At 35.6% G+C, this 21,692-nt stretch overlaps 1 protein-coding gene across 3 annotated transcripts in view; it reads left to right on the top strand.

Annotated features, from left to right (window-relative positions):
• Nucleotides 1-21,692, top strand: part of LOC150107401 (uncharacterized) — a 384,774-nt gene that overhangs the window by 167,211 nt on the left and 195,871 nt on the right. For all 3 annotated transcript variants that reach the window (XM_090391269.1, XM_090391268.1, XM_090391270.1), the window contains exon 6: nucleotides 10,612-10,984. In XM_090391269.1, the coding sequence (XP_090247395.1) occupies nucleotides 10,612-10,984 (373 nt within the window). The remainder of the gene's footprint in view (nucleotides 1-10,611; nucleotides 10,985-21,692) is intronic.

Genomic DNA, 21,692 nt, shown 5'->3' with positions numbered 1-21,692 from the left:
ATACTTTTCTATTCAGGGGTAAACCCAAGAGAATGGGGAAAACAAGGGGTAGCTTGCATAATTAAACCAGATCTCAAAAAATATATTACTGAATGGCAACTAATAAACGAAAGGTTGTTGACAATCACTATAGATTTTAAATCAGACAACCAAGTATTCACTGTAATTGTTGCATATGACCCAAACGATAATGCTAATAAAGAAATTAAAGATGAATTCTTCGAACTCTTACAAAAAACAATTGAAGAAGTTTAAGGACATATCATACTACTAGGAGACCTTAATGGCCGGGTAGGGAATCAAGTAGATGAAGAAACGAAACAAGTGTTGGGATCACAAGGAGAAATAACCTGGAATAATAATGGAGAAGGATAATAAATCTTTGCCTTACAAATAATTTAGTAATAGCAAATACTATGTTCAAGCATAAAAAAATCCATAAGTTTACCAGGGAAGAGCCTGGTAAAGAACAAAATTTTAAAGGAAACCAAAAATTCTTCTATAATGTTTTAAGAAGAATGAGGTCAGAGAAAGAATGCCCGATAAAGTTTATCAAAAATAAGGATGGAAAGTTACTCACAAATTCCGAAGACATCATAGAAAGATGGAAACAGTACTTTCAAGAATTATTGGAAGATGCAGGACACGAAAAAAATAGAACCCTAAGAGCAAGACACACAAGCAAAATAGAAGATCGGAGTGAAGAAATTCATGCAAATGAACTGTTAGCAGCAATAAATAAAATAAAACTGGGCAAATCAGCAGGCCATGACCAAATAACACCAGAAATGGTAAAAAATTTAGGATCGAAAGCCATACAATTTCTTTTACACCTATTCAATGTTGTATGGAAAAAGAAAATTATTCCCAAAGACTGGGAAGTAGCTATAATCATCCCTATATTTAAGAAAGGAGACAACCGCAAATGTGAAAACCACAGAGGAATTTTGCTTTTAAGCATTCCTGGAAAATTATATACCCATATTTTAGAAGCGAGGCTTAGGAATCAAATAGAGGATACACTGGATGAAATGCAATATGGCTTTTGAAAAAATAGAAGCACACAGGATCTTATCTTCAGTCTTAGACAAATATCAGAGAAAACATTGAAATATGGAAAATAACTACATTCATGTTTTATAGATTTTGAAAAGGCCTTTGACCGAATTCCCAGACACTTAATATGGCAAACATTAAAGAAATACAAGATAACTTAATAGCAGCCATACAAAGTCTCTACAAAAGTAATAGAAATTATGTAAGAACCTGTAATAATAGATCAAAAGAATTTGAAACAAATGTAGGAGTGAGGCAAGGCTGTATCCTCAGCCCCCTTCTCTTCATCATAGTAATGGATGGAATTTTAAAGGCATGCCAAACAAAAACAAAAAAGTTCCACTTAGGATACAGGAAACTGAAAGAAACCAGGATTTCACACATGGCTTTTGCAGATGATGTAGTGATTCTAGCAAATACAGCTGAAGATCTGCAGTACAATATCAACATTTGGTATGAAGAAACAAAGAAAAGGAATATGACCATAAACATAAATAAAACTAAAACAATGATCATATCTAGAAACCAACAAAAACACATAATAAAAATAGAGAATCACCAACTGGAACAAGTCCACTCCTTTAAATACTTGGGATCATGTATACAAGAAGATGGTAGACTAGACACAGAAATTAACAACAGGATAAGAAGGGGAAACAAAGCTATTCTATGCAATGAAAGGCCCACTCCTAGATAAGAAAGAAGTCACCGAAAATACCAAAATGGCAGTGTACCGTTCAGTGTTTCTACCAACATTAACATACAGTTGTGAGTCTTGGTGTTTAACAACAAGAAACACAAATAAACTACAAACAATTGAAATGAAATATCTCAGGAAAGTGGCACAAAAAACAAGACTAGACCGAATAAGAAATCAAACCATAAGAGACAGCCTTCAAGTTGCACCTCTGAATCAATTCGTAACACAAGCCTAAATGAGATGGTTTGGACATCTTAAGCGAATGGAAGAAGGAAGAATAGCAAAAATTGTATACTAAAGCCAGAAAATAGGAAAAAGAAACATAGGCAGACCCAGGAAAGGTTGGCAAAAAGAAATTAAAGAAAAATTGGAAAAGAAGGGAATTAACTGGAAAGAAGCAAAACAACAAACCTTGGACAGGACGGTGGAAATCTCTTTGGCAAAATATCGACGCTTAAAAGCATAAGAGATCATAGACGAAGAAGAAGAAGAAAGTAAGTGATAATACCGGTATACATGTCTGTAATCAGGTCAATATTGAATTATTGGCTTTCATCTTTACTCACTAAGTTTTTTATTGGATAATCATCTAAGTTTATATAGAAAGATTTTATCATGATTACATGAGAGTTGGTGGACTGTAATCTGATAAATTTATCTGACAAGAGATCTAACTGAAGTTGATAAGTTAGTTAGGAAAAGTTTGTTGTGCTTGGTTGACCCTGTAAAATCTCTCGCAAGAAATTAAACTTTGTAAAATTTTCGCTATAGCTTTTCCAGTTTTTTATTTGAAATTATGAAAGAAAAATGTACCAAATAAGATGTTATAAAATTTGCTGTAAGAATGCACATACATTTGACCTGTTAGTAAAGCTTAGTAGGGATTAAGCCAGATTAGCGGCGATAAGTACATCCAAAGATCGTATGGTCGAACGGCCAGCATTGACGTCATTTTTGCTACTGGCTAATCCCAGTAAGTCTATCATTGAGAACAAAGGGCTGAAAATCTGCATAAAAGGCAAATGCGGTGTTTGGCTCAGAACTTTTTAGGCTTTTTATTTTCGACTTCCTCGGAGTTCCTTCCTTTTATCCGGGAGGCTTGTTCTTCCCACCACCGACATCTCATGTTTTTCCACCGCCAGCCCTCTCTCCAGGCTCCGGGTAGCTACGGCAGAACTCCAGCAAGTTCGCTGGAGGAAAATTCTATGCGAAACCTCCAATGCAGTTCAAGCAGCACAAAGACTGACCAGACGGGAGACTCTCCAGTCTCGATGTAGTTTGCTGTGAGCTAATTAGACTTTCCAGTCATGGTAGTTGCAAGTAAGCAATAATTTAATTGTATTTTGCCAAGTGAATGTACCTTGGAATCATGTGTGATTGCGAGATATTATTTGTAAACAGGCGGTAACGTGGTTATAAGTTTAGGGAAGATCATGTGTTGTTAAGTATGTTTAATTTACGAGAGTATATGATAAAAATCGGGAATAATGTTAATAAATATTGTATGTGGCTGGAAGAATATTATGTTACAGATTCTTATAGGAAGAATTCTCATAGAAAGGCTTATACATTGGTTGCACATGATTACTAAATAACTGAAGGAATTCGCAACGTATACTGGAATATAAATTAAAATAAACATTAATATATGCTTCCTATATTTAATATATACTTCCTGCCATCTTCATGGGAACATAAAATTAAGACACGTGCACACAGGCACTAAAAACAACAAATGAGGTCGAAGCGAGGAAACTACTGTTAAAGTCCTGGTGGTACCCCCCCCCCCCCCCCCCGGCTATTATTATTATTATTGCAGGCAACTCCAGGGAGTCAACAGACTCATCGAGGGAGGCCCTAACATCATATCAAGAACAACTATTCGACATTCACACAGTATCTGTCATACCTCGCCTTGAACTCATTCACAGTCATGGCATCCACAACAGACTGGCAGCTTATTCCACTCATTCACCACTCTCCAAGTAAAAAACCTAGCTCTAACACCCTTGCTAACCACATTCTTGCCCAGCTTCCATGTATGGCCCCTAGTCCTCCCACCACCAGTCCTATTCTCAAAAATATCTTCTGAATTAATCTTATAGAAACCCTTCAGTAATTTGAATGTCTCAATCATATCACCCCTTTTCTGCCTATCAACCGATTTCTGCAACCCACAAATCTTCAACCTGTCCTCATAAGGTTCATTCCATAGACCTGCTGTCATATTAGGTATTCTTGGCCGTTGGGTTGAAGTTCTCAAGATGTACGTCTCCCAAATTTGGGGCAGTCTCATGCATCCAAATTCGTTGAGGTTTGGCATGTTTCTTAGGGCTGAGGCTGATTCTGTGAATAGTCTTTCAAATTTAAACTTGCTGCAGTGTATTACTGTGGCTTTCTTCCACTGTATTCTATGGCGTGTATCCAGAGCATGGTCTGCAGTTGCTGTACTGGTGAAACCAGATGTAGTCTTTGTGTTCAGAAATTCTGATATTTGCTGTCCTGCCTGTTTGGCCAAAGTAGGACAGCTTACAACTGCAAGGGACCTGGTTATACACCAGGTAGGTCTCTGGGGGGAAGTAGATGGTCTTTAGTGGAGCAGATAAGGGATGCCAATTTTCTATATGGTCTGTAACAAGAGGTCAGGTCATGTTTTTTTTGGATTTTGGTAATTTTTTCTGAGGTGCCCCGGATATAGGGAATGGCGATGGATTTAGAGTAATCTTTATTGTGAAGGGAGGAGGAGGAGGGGGGGGGGGTTGTGGTTTACTGGTTTTAGTATTTTTGGGGGGTTGTAGCTATTGGCTGAGAAAGTGTTAAGGATGTGATTTAGTTCAGTGGTTAGGGCATTGTCATTTGAACAGATTAGTTTAGCCCTGTTGTATAGAGTCTTAATAACTCCATATTGTTGTGAGGGGGGGGAATTGTTGGTGAATGTACTTGCCTGTATGGGTGGGTTTTCTATAAACTGAGAAAACCAAGGTTCCCTCAGGCTGACGGGTGACAATGTGTCTAGGAAAGGGAGGCTGTTGTTTTCCTCTTTTTCCAGTGTGAACTTGATTCTGGGGTGTTGGTTGTTTAAGTGTATTAAGAAGGAGAGGTGTGTATCAGGGCCGTGTGGCCAAATAGCGAACACATCATCGACGTAGCAAAGCCATACGGTAGGTTTTTTGTGGGGCAGAGTTTAAGGCTTTCTCTTCAAAAGTCTCCATAAAGAAGTTGGCCAAGGGTGGGGAGAGTGGTGAACCCATGGCTGTCCCCTCTATCTGTTTGTAGAATTTTCCCTGCAAAATGAAATAGTCTGAGTTCATTGTGAACTGAAATAGGGCTGGGATATCGGGAGGAAATTTGGCTTAGATGAGCTCTAAGGTTTCCTTGAAGCTATTTCTTCCACTGCTGGAAGAACGAGACTTACCTATTGTGCGAGCTGTTTTGAAGGCTTACTTTGTAAGATGCTTCAAGTGCACTTTCATTTTCTTCTACATCCATTCTAAGTGAGTGAATGTGCCTTCTCACTGCCATATGTATTTGTAGTGATTATTTCATTTGTTGTGCTTAAAAAGTTATTTTTAGTCTTCAGTTTATTATGAAGTTAAAGGAACATGAAAAAAATGCCACCAAAAAAATGATTTAATTACCTTCCAAAAACGTTCAAAATAGCTTAAGGGCTTATTTTTTAAAAGCTCATGTTTTGTTTCAAAGTGTTACCATAAAAGAGACGGTCTCATAGAATTTTGTGACAGGATTTCAGAGCAAGCAACCTACTGTGAATTTGGTTCTACTAAAAATTTCCTATGTATATAAAGCCAAATTGTAAATATGATTTCATGATATTTACATTTTTTTATCACTTGATTGTTTAACATTTAATGTTCTTTTAGTTACTGTTGAATCCATCTCTTTACTCACATAGTATGATGATGTAGTCATAGATGTAGAAGCAATTAGCTCTGACTCCATATTACTTTTCTTAATTATCCATTTATCAATGTTTCAAGGCACTTTAGAAACACGTTCATTTAACTTTACAGTAAACTGAAGATTAAAAATAACTTTAAGCACAGCAAATGAAATAATCACTACAAATACATATGGCAGTGAGAAGGCACATTCACTCACTTAGAATGGATGTTTTGACTGGGCGATTAGCTGTTTGGGTAGGTTCGGCTCTCGTGTAGGAAAGGGGGATGATGGATGATTGACAAACATGTATAGACATGAACTACAGCACCATGCTTCGTCACTAAGTTCTCGGAAATTAATCAGTATCAGTGTTGCCAACTTAGTGACTTTGTTACTAGATCTAGCGACTTTTGAGCTCTCATGGCATACCCCTCCCCCAAAAGGGGTACGCATACACCACGTTGAGAACCACTAACCTAGGCAATAACGATATTAAAGCAACCGATATAACCACTAGAAGGAACATACTAGTAGCAGAGTTATGAAGGTAACTTATCTTCTTATATCTTTGTATATTCTTTCTTGTGGTTATATCAATTGCTTTAATATCATTTTTGTTCTAGGAGTATCAGAACTTTCCAGATCCTCCCTTGTAGTCAGGGTAGGAATACATGTGAGTTGATGGAGCAGCATATCAAATCTTGTACAATTTGTTGTGTTCTTTATGTGTATTTATTTCCTTGTTTTATTTATTTTGCTTGGTTTTCTATGAATTTTCTTTTATTTCTGGATAATTTTTGATCATCATCATCGGAATTATCCACTCTTTCACAAATCCTGTGTTCATTGCAGTTTTTTTCTTTTTGTCAGTGGCTCTTCTCAATAATAGATATCTTGCATGTGCTAGTAATTTGCAGTAGATGAACAGTCACAGTCCACTTCTTATAATACATAGAAGGATTCACTTTAATTCAAGAACAGATGAATTTTTACTCACTGTCTGATCTTTCCGAAGACTGGAATCAAAATGTTCCATAGTGTGAAAAACATTCCATCCTTGAAAGACACTCTACTGCAGAAACAAGAAAAACAAAAAAATTTATTGTATCACTAAATACTCTCTCTCGGATCTCCTCATGTCTTAGGAGTCGTGACCTTCCTGATGATGCTTCGCCATTTCTTTCTCCCATGTGCTTCTCTTATTGCTTGCTCTAGTTTAAGTTCAGTGATTTGGTCAATCCACCTGTTGAGGGGGGGGGGAGTTTCCCTTTATCTTTTCCCACACGGTTTATTGAGTTGCCTTCAATAATAAGTTTAGTTTAATCCTTTATCCAAGTGTGAGCAAACAAAGTTTGTGCCTGAAAGTATCTTCAGAACTAGGGTAAGGTAGTGCAACCAGGCAACTCGTTGCAAAGGTGGAGAAAGCTCTCATCACTCCTATTTCAGTATCCCCCATAATGCAAAGCACATCTCCTTGCGGATATGTGTAATGCTATGCGTTAAGGCAAGGGCCACTACCCATACCGGTTTCGACCTTTATTGAGGTCTCGTCAGTGGGAGCCAGGCCCAGTAGTGGAGATACAAAGGCAGAAGCAATGAGAGATCATTGCAATGAGTTGCCTTCCCTTCTACATATGTATCCAAAATATTGCAGTATTCTCTTTTCAATTATGTTTATCAGTCTTGTGTGGATATTCAGTTCTTCTAGGATGCTTTTGTTTGTTTGCTTTTCTGTCCAATACACTCGTAACAGTCTTCTCCAGCACCAGAGTTCGAACGCTTCAATTCTTCTTCTGTTATCTTTTGTCATTGTCCAAGACTCAGAAACATAGAGAAAGATCGAAAAAAAAGTAAGGTTTTCTACAAGCTTAATTTTCATCTTTTTAGAGATGTGCCTATCTTTCCAGATCTTAGTTAAACTAGTCATCGCTTTCTTAGTAGTGCTATTCTTCTTCTTATCTCTTTTTTTACATCCATCTTTTTTTGTTATCACTCCAAGGTAGTTGAAATTGTCGACAATTTCAATCCCTTCTATATCTATCTCTTCTGTGTTGTTTAAAATCATTATTTTGGTTTTATCTTGATTTATTCGTAAACCGTGGCTTAAGCTTTCCCATTCTAATTGATTTAGGATGGATTTTAATTCCTGTTCGCTTGTTGCTATTATCACTGTGTCATCTATGTATCATAGGCTAGTGATTGTTCGGCCACCTAATTTAATGGTTCCATTCCACTTTTCTAGAGATCTTTTCATTATAGTTTCACTGTAAAGGTTGAATAGTAATGGTGAGAGTATGCATCCTTGTTTTGATCCTTTTTTCAAATTGAAATGCATTGGACAATGAGTTTTCAATTATTACTGTTGCTTGATTTCCTTGATATAAGTTCTTTATGAGGGTTATTAGATGGTTCGGTATTCCTGATTCTTGCATGATATCCCATAAGATATCCCACCTCATTCAGTCAAAGGCCTTGGAGTAATCGATAAAGCATAGATGAAGGCTTAAATTGAATTCCCTTGCTTTTTCGATTATTTGTCTAATGTTAGATATATGATCTCTAGTCCCTCAACCTTTTCTGAATCCTGCTTGTTCTTCTGAGATCTGATGGTCTATAAAACTTTGTAATCTCTCCTTAATAATGTGTAGTAAAATCTTGCTGGTATTGAGATAAGGGCAATGGTGCGGTAGTTTTCACAGTTGTTGCGATTGATTTAGAAAATCTGCTTATTTAGAAAATCTGCTTTACATAAATCATTTGCATTCTGTGCTCAAAGAATGCATTGTAACAACTGTTTATAATGCATTCTTTGGGCACAGAATGCAAATGATTTATGTAAAGCAAATTTTCTAAATCAAATATGTGTGTGTGTGTGTGTGACTTAAGATAATTTCAAACTGCATTTTAAGATATCATTAAGGCAAGACAGTTCACAAATGTTAAGTTTACAAATAAAATTTTGCTTAAAAAGTTGCAACTAACATGATGTATAAACTTTGTGAAAATGCATCTCTCCTACTGTATACTTGAAGCAACAAACACATACTGTAAAGTGAGTGCCTGTGGACACTGTTTTGTTCTGTGTTAATGTATATGGTGATATCCCATCTACTCCCACATCCTTATTAGCATCATGGTTACTTATTTCTAAACACTTCCCCTTCTGGTTCGTTGTCTTCTGTCCTCCTTTCTAATATTATTCAATACTACTCCTACCCCTCACACACACATGAATGCACTAACAAAATACTCATCATTGAACATTTTCACTACATATTCTGCAGATGTCACCTACATTCTTAGCAAGTCAGTCTTTAATATTCACCCTTCCTTATACAAGTGACAATAAATATAGAATTCTCTAGGTTTTTGCTTTTCTGCATCACCCATTCTCCTTTCACATGCTAATTTCTCCTTCCTCCCAGTAGTAGTCACTTTCTACGTCTTTCACTTTTGTAACCTGTGCCTTATATTTCCTATACTACTGAGGGATGCCATGTTCTTTATCTTCTCCAAAGCATCTTCTTTCTCAGCAGCTCCTGTATAATTCCACAATTCATCATTTCACCTGTACATTACTTATCCTCTCAAACCTTAGGGGAAAAAACTGATTGAGAGGTCCTAGGCACTACTGATTTCTCTTCCATTCAATTGATCAAGCCATGGCAGGTCACATTCAGTCTGTTTTCTTGTTTTGTCATACTTTTCTGCTCTGTAATTTCACAAGTTAGGACTTCCTCCTTTAAAACCACGATTGCTCTCCCTGTTGGTGGCATCTTGGTTGTTATCTTCTATTATCACTTTATAACACAATATTATTAAATCCAACATGCAGCATTGACTGGGAAAGTCAGTGCTTCGATAGTTAGTCATCCATTGTTGACGCCTTCCTGTTATTTACCAGTCTTATCTACATAAACATTTTAGAATAATCTCTCTATATTTCTTGTTATCAACACCCTCACTAAAGTATCTGAAATTTGTGCTTTTCTCAACCTAACCAAATGGCCTCAAAGCCTTTATCACTTACTGCTTTCTGAGATCATCAGTAATAAATACTCCACTTCGTCTTTTATTCTTTGTCTTTCTGAAAAATTCTATAACATCATATTCTGTTCCTGTGAGTACATCATTATCTGTTAAGAACTTCTCACTGACACCAATGATTTGTGGACTGATTAATTTTATCATGGCCACGAAATCTATATCCTTATTTCTGTTACTCCTTGCATTGGTGTATAAGCACAGTAGCTTTCCCATAGTCCCTCTTTCCTTCCCATCATTCAAGTTGTTTGACTTTGTTATTTTCATTTGAGGCCATCCCTGCATCTTTATCTTACATTGTCTCATTTATCTCAGCAATTCTGTTACCAGGATTGCTGAGATAAATGAGAAATGATTAATACAACATCAGCTGTATTTTATATCATTGGTGAGGAAATTCAATTTGTGTCATAAAGTTTTGCTCTTAAGTTTGTTTGAAGTTAAGTTTTTTCCTTAGTTTGTTAAAGTGCATTATTTTGTTATTATAGCATTCACTATAATGCATATCTACTTTTTTACATGAGTTAATCAAAAATTAATTTTAAAAATTAGGGAAATTCTGTGAATTGATCACTTGCCTTAGAGCTTAAATGGTAGGTGATCTTGAAAGTGGCAGTAATCAGAATGATATTCATAAATTTATGAATTTATTTGATTTGCATAATATGAAAAAATTATGCGATTAAAATTTCAAGCCATATTGCTCTTTGTTAATTAAAATTTGCCTTATTCTTTTTCTTTTTTTTTTACTTTGTTAATATTTGCATATATTTAGAGGTTTTTCAGTATATTGGACAGCAGAAGTAGAATTTCTCTTAAATTTTAAAGTCTAGACTCTCCTTTTTTATAAAATAAGGATATATTATATATATATATATACCCATACATTTATTTATTTTACTTTGCAGTGCCTTAAAGCAAAAACGTCGAAGTGAGCCAACAGTGGCTGTTTTATTACAGCAACATAAATCCCATCTGGAGCAGCAGCAACTACAACAACAGCAACAAGTGATAGCAAGTGAAAATTCTGCACCACAGGAAAATGGTGATCTCATTGGAGGGTATTTAGAAGAAAAAGCTGATGTTAATATTAATGAAATAATTGAATCTGTAGTTAAAGCAGCTGGAGACAATGCAGTTAATAATGGCAATCCTGCTCATGCAATAGAGAGTAGTGATAGTGATGAAAATGTTAGGCTTGCTATTGAATCTATTAATGCACCCAAATTGCCAGATAATTTGCCTGCAGATTTAGAAGAGATCCTAATAAAGCTAAAACAGGTAAAAATTTGGAATTATACAGTTTCTCTCATGTTGTCCTAAAGTGTTGTGATGAAAGAGCTATGCATACTGTCCACTGAATTAGAAACTTTTATTTAATACTGTGTTGGACCGCCTTTATCCTGAAATTACATCAAACGTGGTTTGGCATAGATTCCGCAAGGTGTTGGATTGCGTCTATGTCAACAGCATACCAGACATTCACTAGACACTCCTTTAACTAGCTCAGATTTGATGGAAGAGGACTTTGCTCCCAGATCTGTTTTTCTAACACATCCCATACATTCTGAATGGGGTACAGATTTTGGCTTTGTGGTGACCAGGGAAGATGGTGGAAGTCACTTTCATGTTCTCTCTCTCTCTCTCTCTCTCTCCCCTCTCTCTCTCAACCATGGCTGAACAATTTTTGCACGATAGACAGTCATCCATGAAACAACAGTCACTTGCTGCATAAAAAGTGAATATTGCAGGAGTTGATTGGCAACACTGTTCAGATAGTCCTTGGAGGAGCACACCAAACCTTCCAGTAATATCAAGGGATCAATTCCCTTGATCATGGCACATGATCAAGGGAATTGATCAGAACAGAACATGGCATCACCTCCAGAACCTTGAGTTCTTTTTACAAGGCAAGCTGAGTTCATTGCTTAATCGGGCTCCCCCCAAACTCCCTGCCTACTGTTGATACAGAATAAGGTGTACTGAGACTCGTTGGACCATGCAACTTTTTTTCCAGTGTCCTGTCACAGTGCTCCTGACACCACTATAGATGAACTTTCTGGTTCTTTGCAGAAATCAGTGGTTTTCGTATAGGCATGTGACTGCCAATACTGATCCTCTTCAATTCCCTGTGCATAGTTTGGTGAGATATGGGTCGAGAACAGCCTTATTAAATGCTTTGGTCAATTGCCCCACACAGGAAGTCCTGGTTGTCCATATAAGCCTTTTCAGTTGACTGTGATCTCATTCCTGATGGACTGTTTTAGAACCACAGTTGTGCCTCTCAGACAAGCAACGTGGGTTATTTTTCCACTGATTAAACATCTGGGATATCTCACCTTTTGAGAAACCAGTCAACTCTGCCATTTTCAAGATAGTGGCTCCAGCCAGATGAGCATCTACAATAAGCCCGTTATTGAACAATGAAGTATCTTTTGTTTTTCTCATTGTGATCAACCCTGTTGATGATTACCGACCAGCAGTATTCTTAAATAGTTGTCTAGAACACATGGTGATACATGTGACCAAGTATTTTACACATACACTGCATCTGTGACATTTACATACATCTGCATAAAGGTTTCTAATTCAGGGGCCAGTATATGTAGTATACAGTAAGGTGTTTATTATAAAATATCTGGTGTAGTGTAATAATTTTGTGTATATATTTGTGTCATACTATTCTCATTTTCAATCAGAGTGCTATGATCAGTTGATCAGTTGGAGATCACTTTCAGGTTGTATGCCACTCTAGAGTATGATGACACAAACTTTTTCATGGAGTAAAAAGTTTTTAGATTCCTTGTGAAAAAGACCAACTTAGAAAAGTTTAAAAAAAAAAATCAATAAAAACAGCCTTTCTATACATTATTGTATACTTTTGTTTTACCATTAGTTAATTTATCCAGAGTCATGAATCAAGTACTGAAACAATCTGTTCAGGTGATAGATGATTTTGTTGTCCAATATGAGATCATCACCATTCTTACCAAAGGCTTAAATGTAGCTTAGCAGAGTTCCATGCATTGCCTCTAGAACAGAGATCCTGGATTATCTAAATTTAGTCCAACCACAGTACTAAATGAATAATTCATGGGTTGCCAATCTTTTTGGATGGGGATGACACACACACACACTGTAAATCTCACAGTTATCACTATTTATATTTAGCCTTGCACTATTAAATATTGTGCGTTGGAGATGGAAAAATGTTTCTAAATTTTTATAACTATAAGTTAAAAATTATGAATAAGTCAGTTAATTCTTGGTATAGGAAAACTCGCAGAGGCAAAGTTTTGGATAGGATTGTTGTGTTAGTGAATTTCCTTTCCAATAGCACTGATTTGTTGGGACTTTTGTTGGTTTGTTAGTTAATTGCTGCTGTCACATTATTAAATAAACATGTACACACTTTTTTAATTCATTATTTAAAATAGAATACTTGCAGTACTGTTATTTTATGCATTTAAATATTTCTTCAACTGCTTTGCTACACTAGTGGCCAAAATTGTGGAAACCTTTTGGAAAAGTGTATTTTTGAGGTTTGATGGCTCATAACATCACTTTTTTTTTTTTTTTTTGGTGTAATACCATAAAATTATATATCAATGGAAAGATAATTTAATCAAGAATGTAATGCAATAAGTTTGTTCAATTATCTGTATTCTATGAAAAGTTATAGCCAAATAACCAGAAAAAAAGAAGCACAACTTGCTTAGGTTGATATGAAGTAGCATTCCTTCATTTGAATGTAGCCAATGAGCATGAGTGTGTAGAGAGCCAATCAGGTGTCATATTGTTTTGGCAATGAGCCAATAAGGTCACAGTAGGATTCAGCTATTGATGTCATGTATTGGAGCTGAGAGGAGGACATTTGTCAGTGTGTTATGTGATTGCTATCAAGTTGGTTGGTTTTTTTGTGTTCTTTCATTTAGTGAGCTCGTAACACATAATAAAATTAAAAAATGGCGCATTGAGTTGACTGGTCACCCAGAAAACGATGTAAAATAGTACTATTAAGTGAACAAGGCTACAGTTATGAAGAAATTAGAAGACAAATTGGTGGAAACTTAACCAAAGGTGGTATTTCTAAATTTTTGAAGAGGTATAAGGAGACTCAGTCACTACAAAACCAGACTGGTAAAGGCAGGAAAAGGTGCACAATAGCAAGTGATGATAGAAGAATTGAGAGACTGTGCCTATGTGACAGAAGAAAATCATCTGGGTGTATACAAGATGAAATGGTGCAATACAATGTTGAAGTTGAGCCCAAGGACTGTTCAGCGCAGACTGCAGGAATTTGGTCTAAATGCTAGAATTCCACGATAAAAGCCATTTTTATCTCTCAAACAAAGGTTGAAAAGATTAAACTGGGCTAAAACTCATGTTAACTGGACAGCGGAACAATGGGACAGTGTTATTTGGAGTGATGAGACCAAAATTTCCCTGTTTGGTAGTGATGACATAAAATACGTAAGGAGAAGATTTGCATCCTGATTGCATTACACCTACTGTGAAACACCCACTTAATGTTATGATCTGGGGTTGTGTGACATCAAAAGGTGTGGGCAGAATTTGCGTGATTAATGGGAATATAAATGCCCAAAAATACTAAATGAAATACTTGGACCCAAACAAGCTTTCCACAAGTGATCTTTTCCAAGATAACGAAGCATTTATATTTCAACATGATTCAGCTCCGTGTCATGTTACTGCTGTGTGCAAAAACTGGTTTCAAGATAATCATATTCCACTGCTGGAATGGCCTGGGAATAGCCCAGACCTTAACCCAATCGAAAATCTATGGAGCCGACCAAAGAAACTTGTTAGTCAGAAGCAACCCACCAATAAAACCCAATTAATAGAAGCAATAATTCAATCTTGGTTTCACATTATAACAGCTGTAGAACTAAAAAACTTGGTTCACTCCATGGGAAGGCTTTGTAAGGCTGCAATTAACGCTAAAGGTTACCCAACTAAGTATTAACTCACATTGTGAGAATTTTTGTATATCTCATTTTTTCTGTGTTTCACTTTTCTTCTTTATAACTGCCATTCTAATAAAAAAAAATCCTTCATAAAAGTTATTGCATTACATTCTTGATTAAATTATCTTTCCATTGATATATAATTTTATGGTATTATACCAAAAAAAAAAAGTGGTGTTATGAGCCATCAAACCTCATTCACTTTTTCCAAAAGGTTTCCGCAATTTTGGCCACTAGTGTAGTTAGAGTTTTTAAATACTATATTTTAAATCAGTACTCCAATAGTTTGAGACAAGATCTGGGAAATGAAGAACATCTATATACCATCCACCTATTTTCAGTACTGTAATACAATGGATGTGCAATTGCAGATATTTTCTCTCTCTCTCTCTCTCTCTCTCTCTCTCTCTCTCTCTCAGCTAATACTTTAGTTGATTACTGTCCCCAAGAAATTAATAATTTCTTTGAATAGGAGAGCCTAAAAGGATTCATTTGGCATCAGACTCTTAACAGAAAGGATATCCAATATTGCTTTACAAGAAAATGTTGTCTTTACATTATTTTGCTGCTTGGAGATGAAACAATACTGCATATTTATTATCCTTTCTTTTAAATAGTTTTCTAAATACCAAATGAAACCATTTAAGAACTTTTCTTTATATTTAAGTTTTACACACTGATCAAAGCCCATTTATAAGAAATCCAACTTTCATATGTGGGATCCTGTAGCATTGAGTAAAGGGTTTTCCCCTTATTTATTTCTATCTTGTTTCTGATGAGAACCAATGTTTGAAGCTGCTTATTCAGTGAAAACCTAATCACAGTCATTAATAAATGTAAATATACAGACTTGATGAAAATGCCTTGTTTTTCAAATGATATAATGCAAGGCACCTCATGCAAAGATTGTATTGGTGCATATTCTGAGTTTTTAAGTTTGGCAGATAAGAGTAGAAGAAACGATTGATACACATAGGTGCAAAACCTTTCTCTCCTTTCATTGTGAAATCCACCCTCAAAAGCTGCCAGTTTATAGTACATTTGTACTAGTACTGTGGTTAGGACAAGGATTAGCTAATCTGAAAATCCTACTTTAGAGACCAGACCTAATTCTATTATCAAGCCACTTCAGGCCTTCAACGAGCAAGGTTGATTGTCTCATGCGAGGTGATGTCTACAGTGGGATTTGAATCCACATGTAATTTTTCACTGACCTTAAGCTTTATGTGTGGTTTTGCTAAGGATAGTTAATTCCATTCCTCCTACCCATTTGACTCACACAGTGATGGCAGCCTAGTTGCTTTCAGTGCTGTCAGGACTGCTAGACTACTACTCTCCTCTCCCCCTCCAATCACATTTTCTTGCATTTAATTCAGTTCACCAGCCAGGATCAGATTGCTTCTTGGTGTGACATTTACCTGTAGTCTTGCTTGGAGCATTTCACATCTGTGGCTTCCTCAGCTTCCAAAGAACTTGCTGTTTTGCTATGTACAAAATCCAAAATCTACCCAGCCTCAGAGTGCTGCTGCATTTGGATTAATGCACCAGGGATCTTCCTGGAAATACTTGATGCTGTCCAGGAGCAGGCAATTTGGCTAATCAGTGATCTCCTTTTCTCAGACTCCATCCACCATCTTTTGAATTTTTCTGCTTTTTACCATTTCTGCAACTACATCCATGGACAAGTGTTCTGCAGAACTCGCATCGATCAAATGTTTGTTCTGAGCCTACAATAACACAGTCACTAGCTACCAAACATCTATTTACATTTCAGCTGCTAATGCACAAAACCTAGCTTTCCCATTTCACTTTCATCCAATCCAGTTTTGTTGTGTTCTGGAACAGCTTTTCTCATGTGGTATTCTCCAAAGATTATATTCTCCATCTGTTCAAGCAGAACATCAGCAGATTCCTTCTTTCTCAGCCCCTGTCCACAGATGGCACATTCACTTTGCTATGGATTCTAAAACTTATCTTGTATAGGAGTGATATTAAATATGTATTAGTGAAAGGAGACTTTCAGATTTAAACAAACATTGGTTTTATCAGTTCACAAATAAAATTGTTTCTTAACAAATGTTTTTATTATAAATATGGGATAAAAAAAATTTAAATTTGAAATATGGTAGGTTTACTAAATAATTGATACCTTAATTTTTAATGAGAACCTAAACTTTCTTTGATTGCTTATACGAAACCCATTTGTACAGATTTATCTACAAGAGTTCTGCTGGTAAAATACCCAATGACTGGAATCATGCAACTGTGATTCTCATTTCTTATAAAAGGAAATAAGAATAGCCTCCATGTCAATTCATCTTAATTATACCCTTTAGTTGGAAAGATCTGGATTCAAATCCTATCTAGGACATACCTACCACCTTTATGAGGACTTCTCAGAAACCCATTTGTACAGATTTATCTACAAGAGTTCTGCTGGTAAAATACCCAATGACTGGAATCATGCAACTGTGATTCTCATTTCTTATAAAAGGAAATAAGAATAGCCTCCATGTCAATTCATCTTAATTATACCCTTTAGTTGGAAAGATCTGGATTCAAATCCTATCTAGGACATACCTACCACCTTTATGAGGACTTCTCAGTTGAAGTGTAATATCTAGTCTCACATAGGAGTGGAATTATTCATCCCAAAAATGCTGGCTCTTCATCTTGCAAAACAAACTGGCCAGAAGCATGCAATTCACTATATAGATATAATTAACTGCCATAATTCACTATGCAGGTAAGGTTATCTGTCCTATCAGAACATTAATAATGTTTCAAAGCAGCAATGTTCCTTGTTTCTGACAGACCATTGAGCCTAACATGCAAAGGAAAATAGGAAATAAGAATAGCTGTGGAACTTAGAAGAATAAGTTTATTAAACACAGGTTATAAAATATGTGCCCAAATATTGAACTGAATCAGCCTTATTCTTGAAAAAATAAATGACAAAGAAAATGGCTTTAGAAAAGGAAGATCCTACATATATTCTATCTTTGGTATATTAAAATCCCACATACATAAATTTAATAAAATTATTCTACAGCCAATATGAGAAAAGTGTACTAAGCATAAAGGGAGAAACCAAAGGGATGAAGACAGAACTGATAAAACGTTGAGCTGAACCAAAACATGCTACCTAACCTAGTTTCGTGAAAGGAGAAAGAAGAGTTCCACATAATTCTTCTCAGAAGATAGGAATAATCAACTCTTAATATATTTAAAAAAAAAGGAATTTGTTTCTTTTCAAGGAGGGCAGGAAATTTGTAGCTTAATTAACAATAGAAGATACCTTAAAAGATAAGGTATTTTATCTTTTAACATAATAAACGATATGCCTATAATCATCATTATGAAGATGTGTTTGGTTTGGAGATCAAATATAGAAAAGGAAGGTCCTGCATAGATTCTATATTCACTCTAAAAATACTAATTTGAGAAAAAAAGATGAGAATTCAATTTAGAAATGCACTTGGCATTCATAGATTAAATCTTTGGTATATTAAAATCCTGCTTAAACTGAACCAAATTAATTACTTAATATGCAGATATTAACTTATTTGCATATTAAGTAATTAAACTGATTTCTTAATGGACAAGTCTAAACCTTATCTTTTAATATACAGTCATTTCCTGTAGTATACTGTCATAGTATCCTATTAAATACAAGAAAAACACAGATCATAATTATGCTTTACGATATAGATAACACCAAGAGAGGGAAACATATATTTATTAAACTCACTAATATTTTGCTGGTTTTCTACCCAGCATCATCAGAGCATAGTTGTCACAGCAACTGCGACAGACATACAGCACTAAATTAAGTAATTGTGGAAAACAGTTGTTTTTCACAATGGTTCCCCTCTTCTCCATATCTAGATAAGTTCTATATGGAACATTTTGGAAACCAATCGCCGAATACAGCCACATTTAAAACAATAATTTCGCTGTGCTATGTTGATGATGGGTTTGCAGTTTGTTCTCATGGTCCGGACACATTTAGATATTTTTTGGCACATCTTAACAGCCAGCATCCTAAAATAAACTTGATTATAGACAAAGTAACAATTATGTCCATTTTTTACGCTAGTGACATGGCTTCCTAATGACTCATTACTCTACTCCATTTATAGAAAACTTATTTATACAGGAAGGTATTTACACAAATAATCACCTCACCACTACCACCCTTCCACACAGTATCCATCCTCAAAACACTTAGTCACTGAGCCAGGGCTGTTTGTTCAAATGACACAGCCCCCTGAAATTGAGCTCAGGGATCTCTACAACACCATTTTAGCTAATGGCTTTGGCCCATATAAAATAGATGAAATATTGCATTCTTCTCCATCCCTCCTCTACCTAATACACACGATCACAGCAAAACCATTCCCATCTGTATGTTAAGGGTACATAAAAAAAAATAAATAAATAAATAAAAAAGCTAAAATTCCCTACAAATATGATCTCCATGCCACTTTCAAACTCTCATACTCTTCATGGATCTGATTGCCACCAACTCTCTTTTACTTCTCCATAGCATTTTCTTTTCCAGCACAGCTTGCTTGATTTCATTGTTCATCAATGTCCGTGCAGTTAGCCTAGTGGCTGTGTGCTTCGCAACCATATGACTGGGGAAGGAGTGTCCTGGGTTCGATTCCCGTCGAAGACGTGAGGAATTTGAGGATCTTCCTCAACCATAGCCAAGTTAGCCAGTCTTGGGCACGGGCAGTAGGGTTTTTTCCGCCATTTATCTGGCGTTTTTCATCCCGCAAGCAGGCAAACCAGCCCCGTGAACACACACGGATCTACAACATAAATACTTAACCCCACATGAAGGGGGCTCAACTCGCCCCAATAGGGATGGGGTAGAAAAAAGGAGGAAATTCCATACAAATAAATAAATAAATTGTTCATCAATTTCACTCATACTCTATTTACTTGCTTAACTTTTGGTATACAGTTATACATTACTTGTGGCATATATCTCATTAAAACCTATATCTTGTGAAATTATCACCAAATCCAAAACACTAATAAAGCCTCTAGTTGTTTCAATCACATGCTGCTTAAGATGTTTAACCCTTGCAAATTCAACTATCTTCTCCTTACGTTCTATATTCTTGCAGTTAGTCTCCCATCAGGATCACCTTCTTTTTACATACCAACCAATTTTCCTAAACACTTCGCAATCAGTATTCCTATATGCTAGCCTGTTAATTTCAACTTCACACCACACAAATGCAGAATCTTGCATGTACTGTTAACTTCCACACTTCATGGACACAATTCCACTGCAGTCATTAATAGCCCTCCTTCCTCTTTTTGCTTCCTGTTCTTCTGGAAAATTGTATATCCTTCCATTTCTATTCCTGGCATCACATCATTCTAAATTATCTTTGGACATATTGACTCAATCAATGCAATGAATTCAGCTCTCTTATTTGAATACACCTTACATTTGTATACAAACATAACAATCCCTGTGTCTTTGAGGCCATTCCACCAGCCTGAAAAAATGTAGCACAATTTACAATAAAAAGCCACACTATACACTTAAATTATGCAGTGCAGCCAATTTAAAATTCATTTCTCCACACCTTAACATTTTTTGTTGATTATCACTTTAGTTCTCTTTTCACATTTTAGGTTTCTAGTTTTTCTATCTCTCTTTCTGAAATGTAGCACATAATTCCTAGAAATTTTCAAGTATTATACTGTTGCTGTTTCTCTTTTTACAATTTTTAAGGTAATTAATCTGTAGTCCTTATTGTCACTTTTATGTTACCTTTATTGTTTCTGATTTCTTTTATGGTACTCATTGCCTATTTTTAAAGTTGTTTTTTTCAATAGTTTCCAACACAATTTGCCACCGTCATCATATGTATCTTCTATATTATCAAGAGTTTTTTCATGGCATTGCTTAGCCACTTTTACACATAAATTACCTATTTTTTTTTGTTCTCTGAAAGTCATATGCTGGCTGACTTTTTATGGCCTATCAGTGCAGTTTCTTGTTTCCTGGGACTTTCTCTTTTTTACTTCTCAAGTGCAGCATTTAATTTCTGATTTTATTATTATCATTCTTGCAGACATTTCGTGACATGTCTCTCTAGATGAATCAGCTAATATTTTCTTCATTATTTTGAGACTGTGTATCCCAGGTGCTCTTGTTTTCAATGATTTCTGTTTTTTTTTCTAATAGCATTGGGGAAAAAATAAACCTCTTAATGCAGTGCATTGAATTAACCAGAATAAAAGCATTGTGTTATAGTTTGTTTGTTTTTTTAAGTATGAAAGAACGATTAAGGAATCTGGTAAGACACTTATGAAGAGGCACCTTACAAGCAGCATAGATTTGGATTATCTCTAAAATTGGAAAATTCCTGAAATTGCTTGCAGTAAATAGAAAGGTTGGTTGTAGTTGCCATTTTCAATGCAAGAATATACTGTCTCAGTTCTTTGTAGATGTACTCTGAAGGAAACCGTAGCATTACTGCAAAGTATTAAGAGAATTATTGAAATTGTGTATGTATTGCTTCAGAGACATTGTGGGTGGGAACATGTTGAAAGTTTGTCTTATATAAATGCCACGTGGAGAATGAACAATTTTAATCTCTTAAGAACTTTTATTGCTAAAAGACCATAAGATATAATGATAAAATATACAAAGAGCCAACAAGTTTCACTAGCCACTGTCTAGCATTTTCAAGGCTGTACTGGTGTGAAAACAAATGCATCAAGTTACATGAAAAACATACACTTTAGTAACTGCTAGGCCTAATATAAATACCTGCTATGTTTTTCATGTAACTTGAAGCATTTGTTTTCACACCAGTACAGTCTTGAAAATGCTAGACAGTGGCTAGTGAAACTTGTTGGCTCTTTGTATATTTTATCATTATATCTTATGGTCTTTTAGCAATAAAAGTTCTTAATTTTAATACATTAGACCAAATATGTACAATTTAAATTTTAATCTCTGTCAATTA

The sequence above is a fragment of the Typopeltis vanoorti genome, chromosome 4, assembly GCF_054136105.1.
Source record: "Typopeltis vanoorti isolate ZY-2024b chromosome 4, IOZ_Tvanoo_1.0, whole genome shotgun sequence".
Taxonomy (NCBI): domain Eukaryota; kingdom Metazoa; phylum Arthropoda; class Arachnida; order Uropygi; family Thelyphonidae; genus Typopeltis; species Typopeltis vanoorti.
This window is presented reverse-complemented; position numbering and strand designations above follow the sequence as displayed.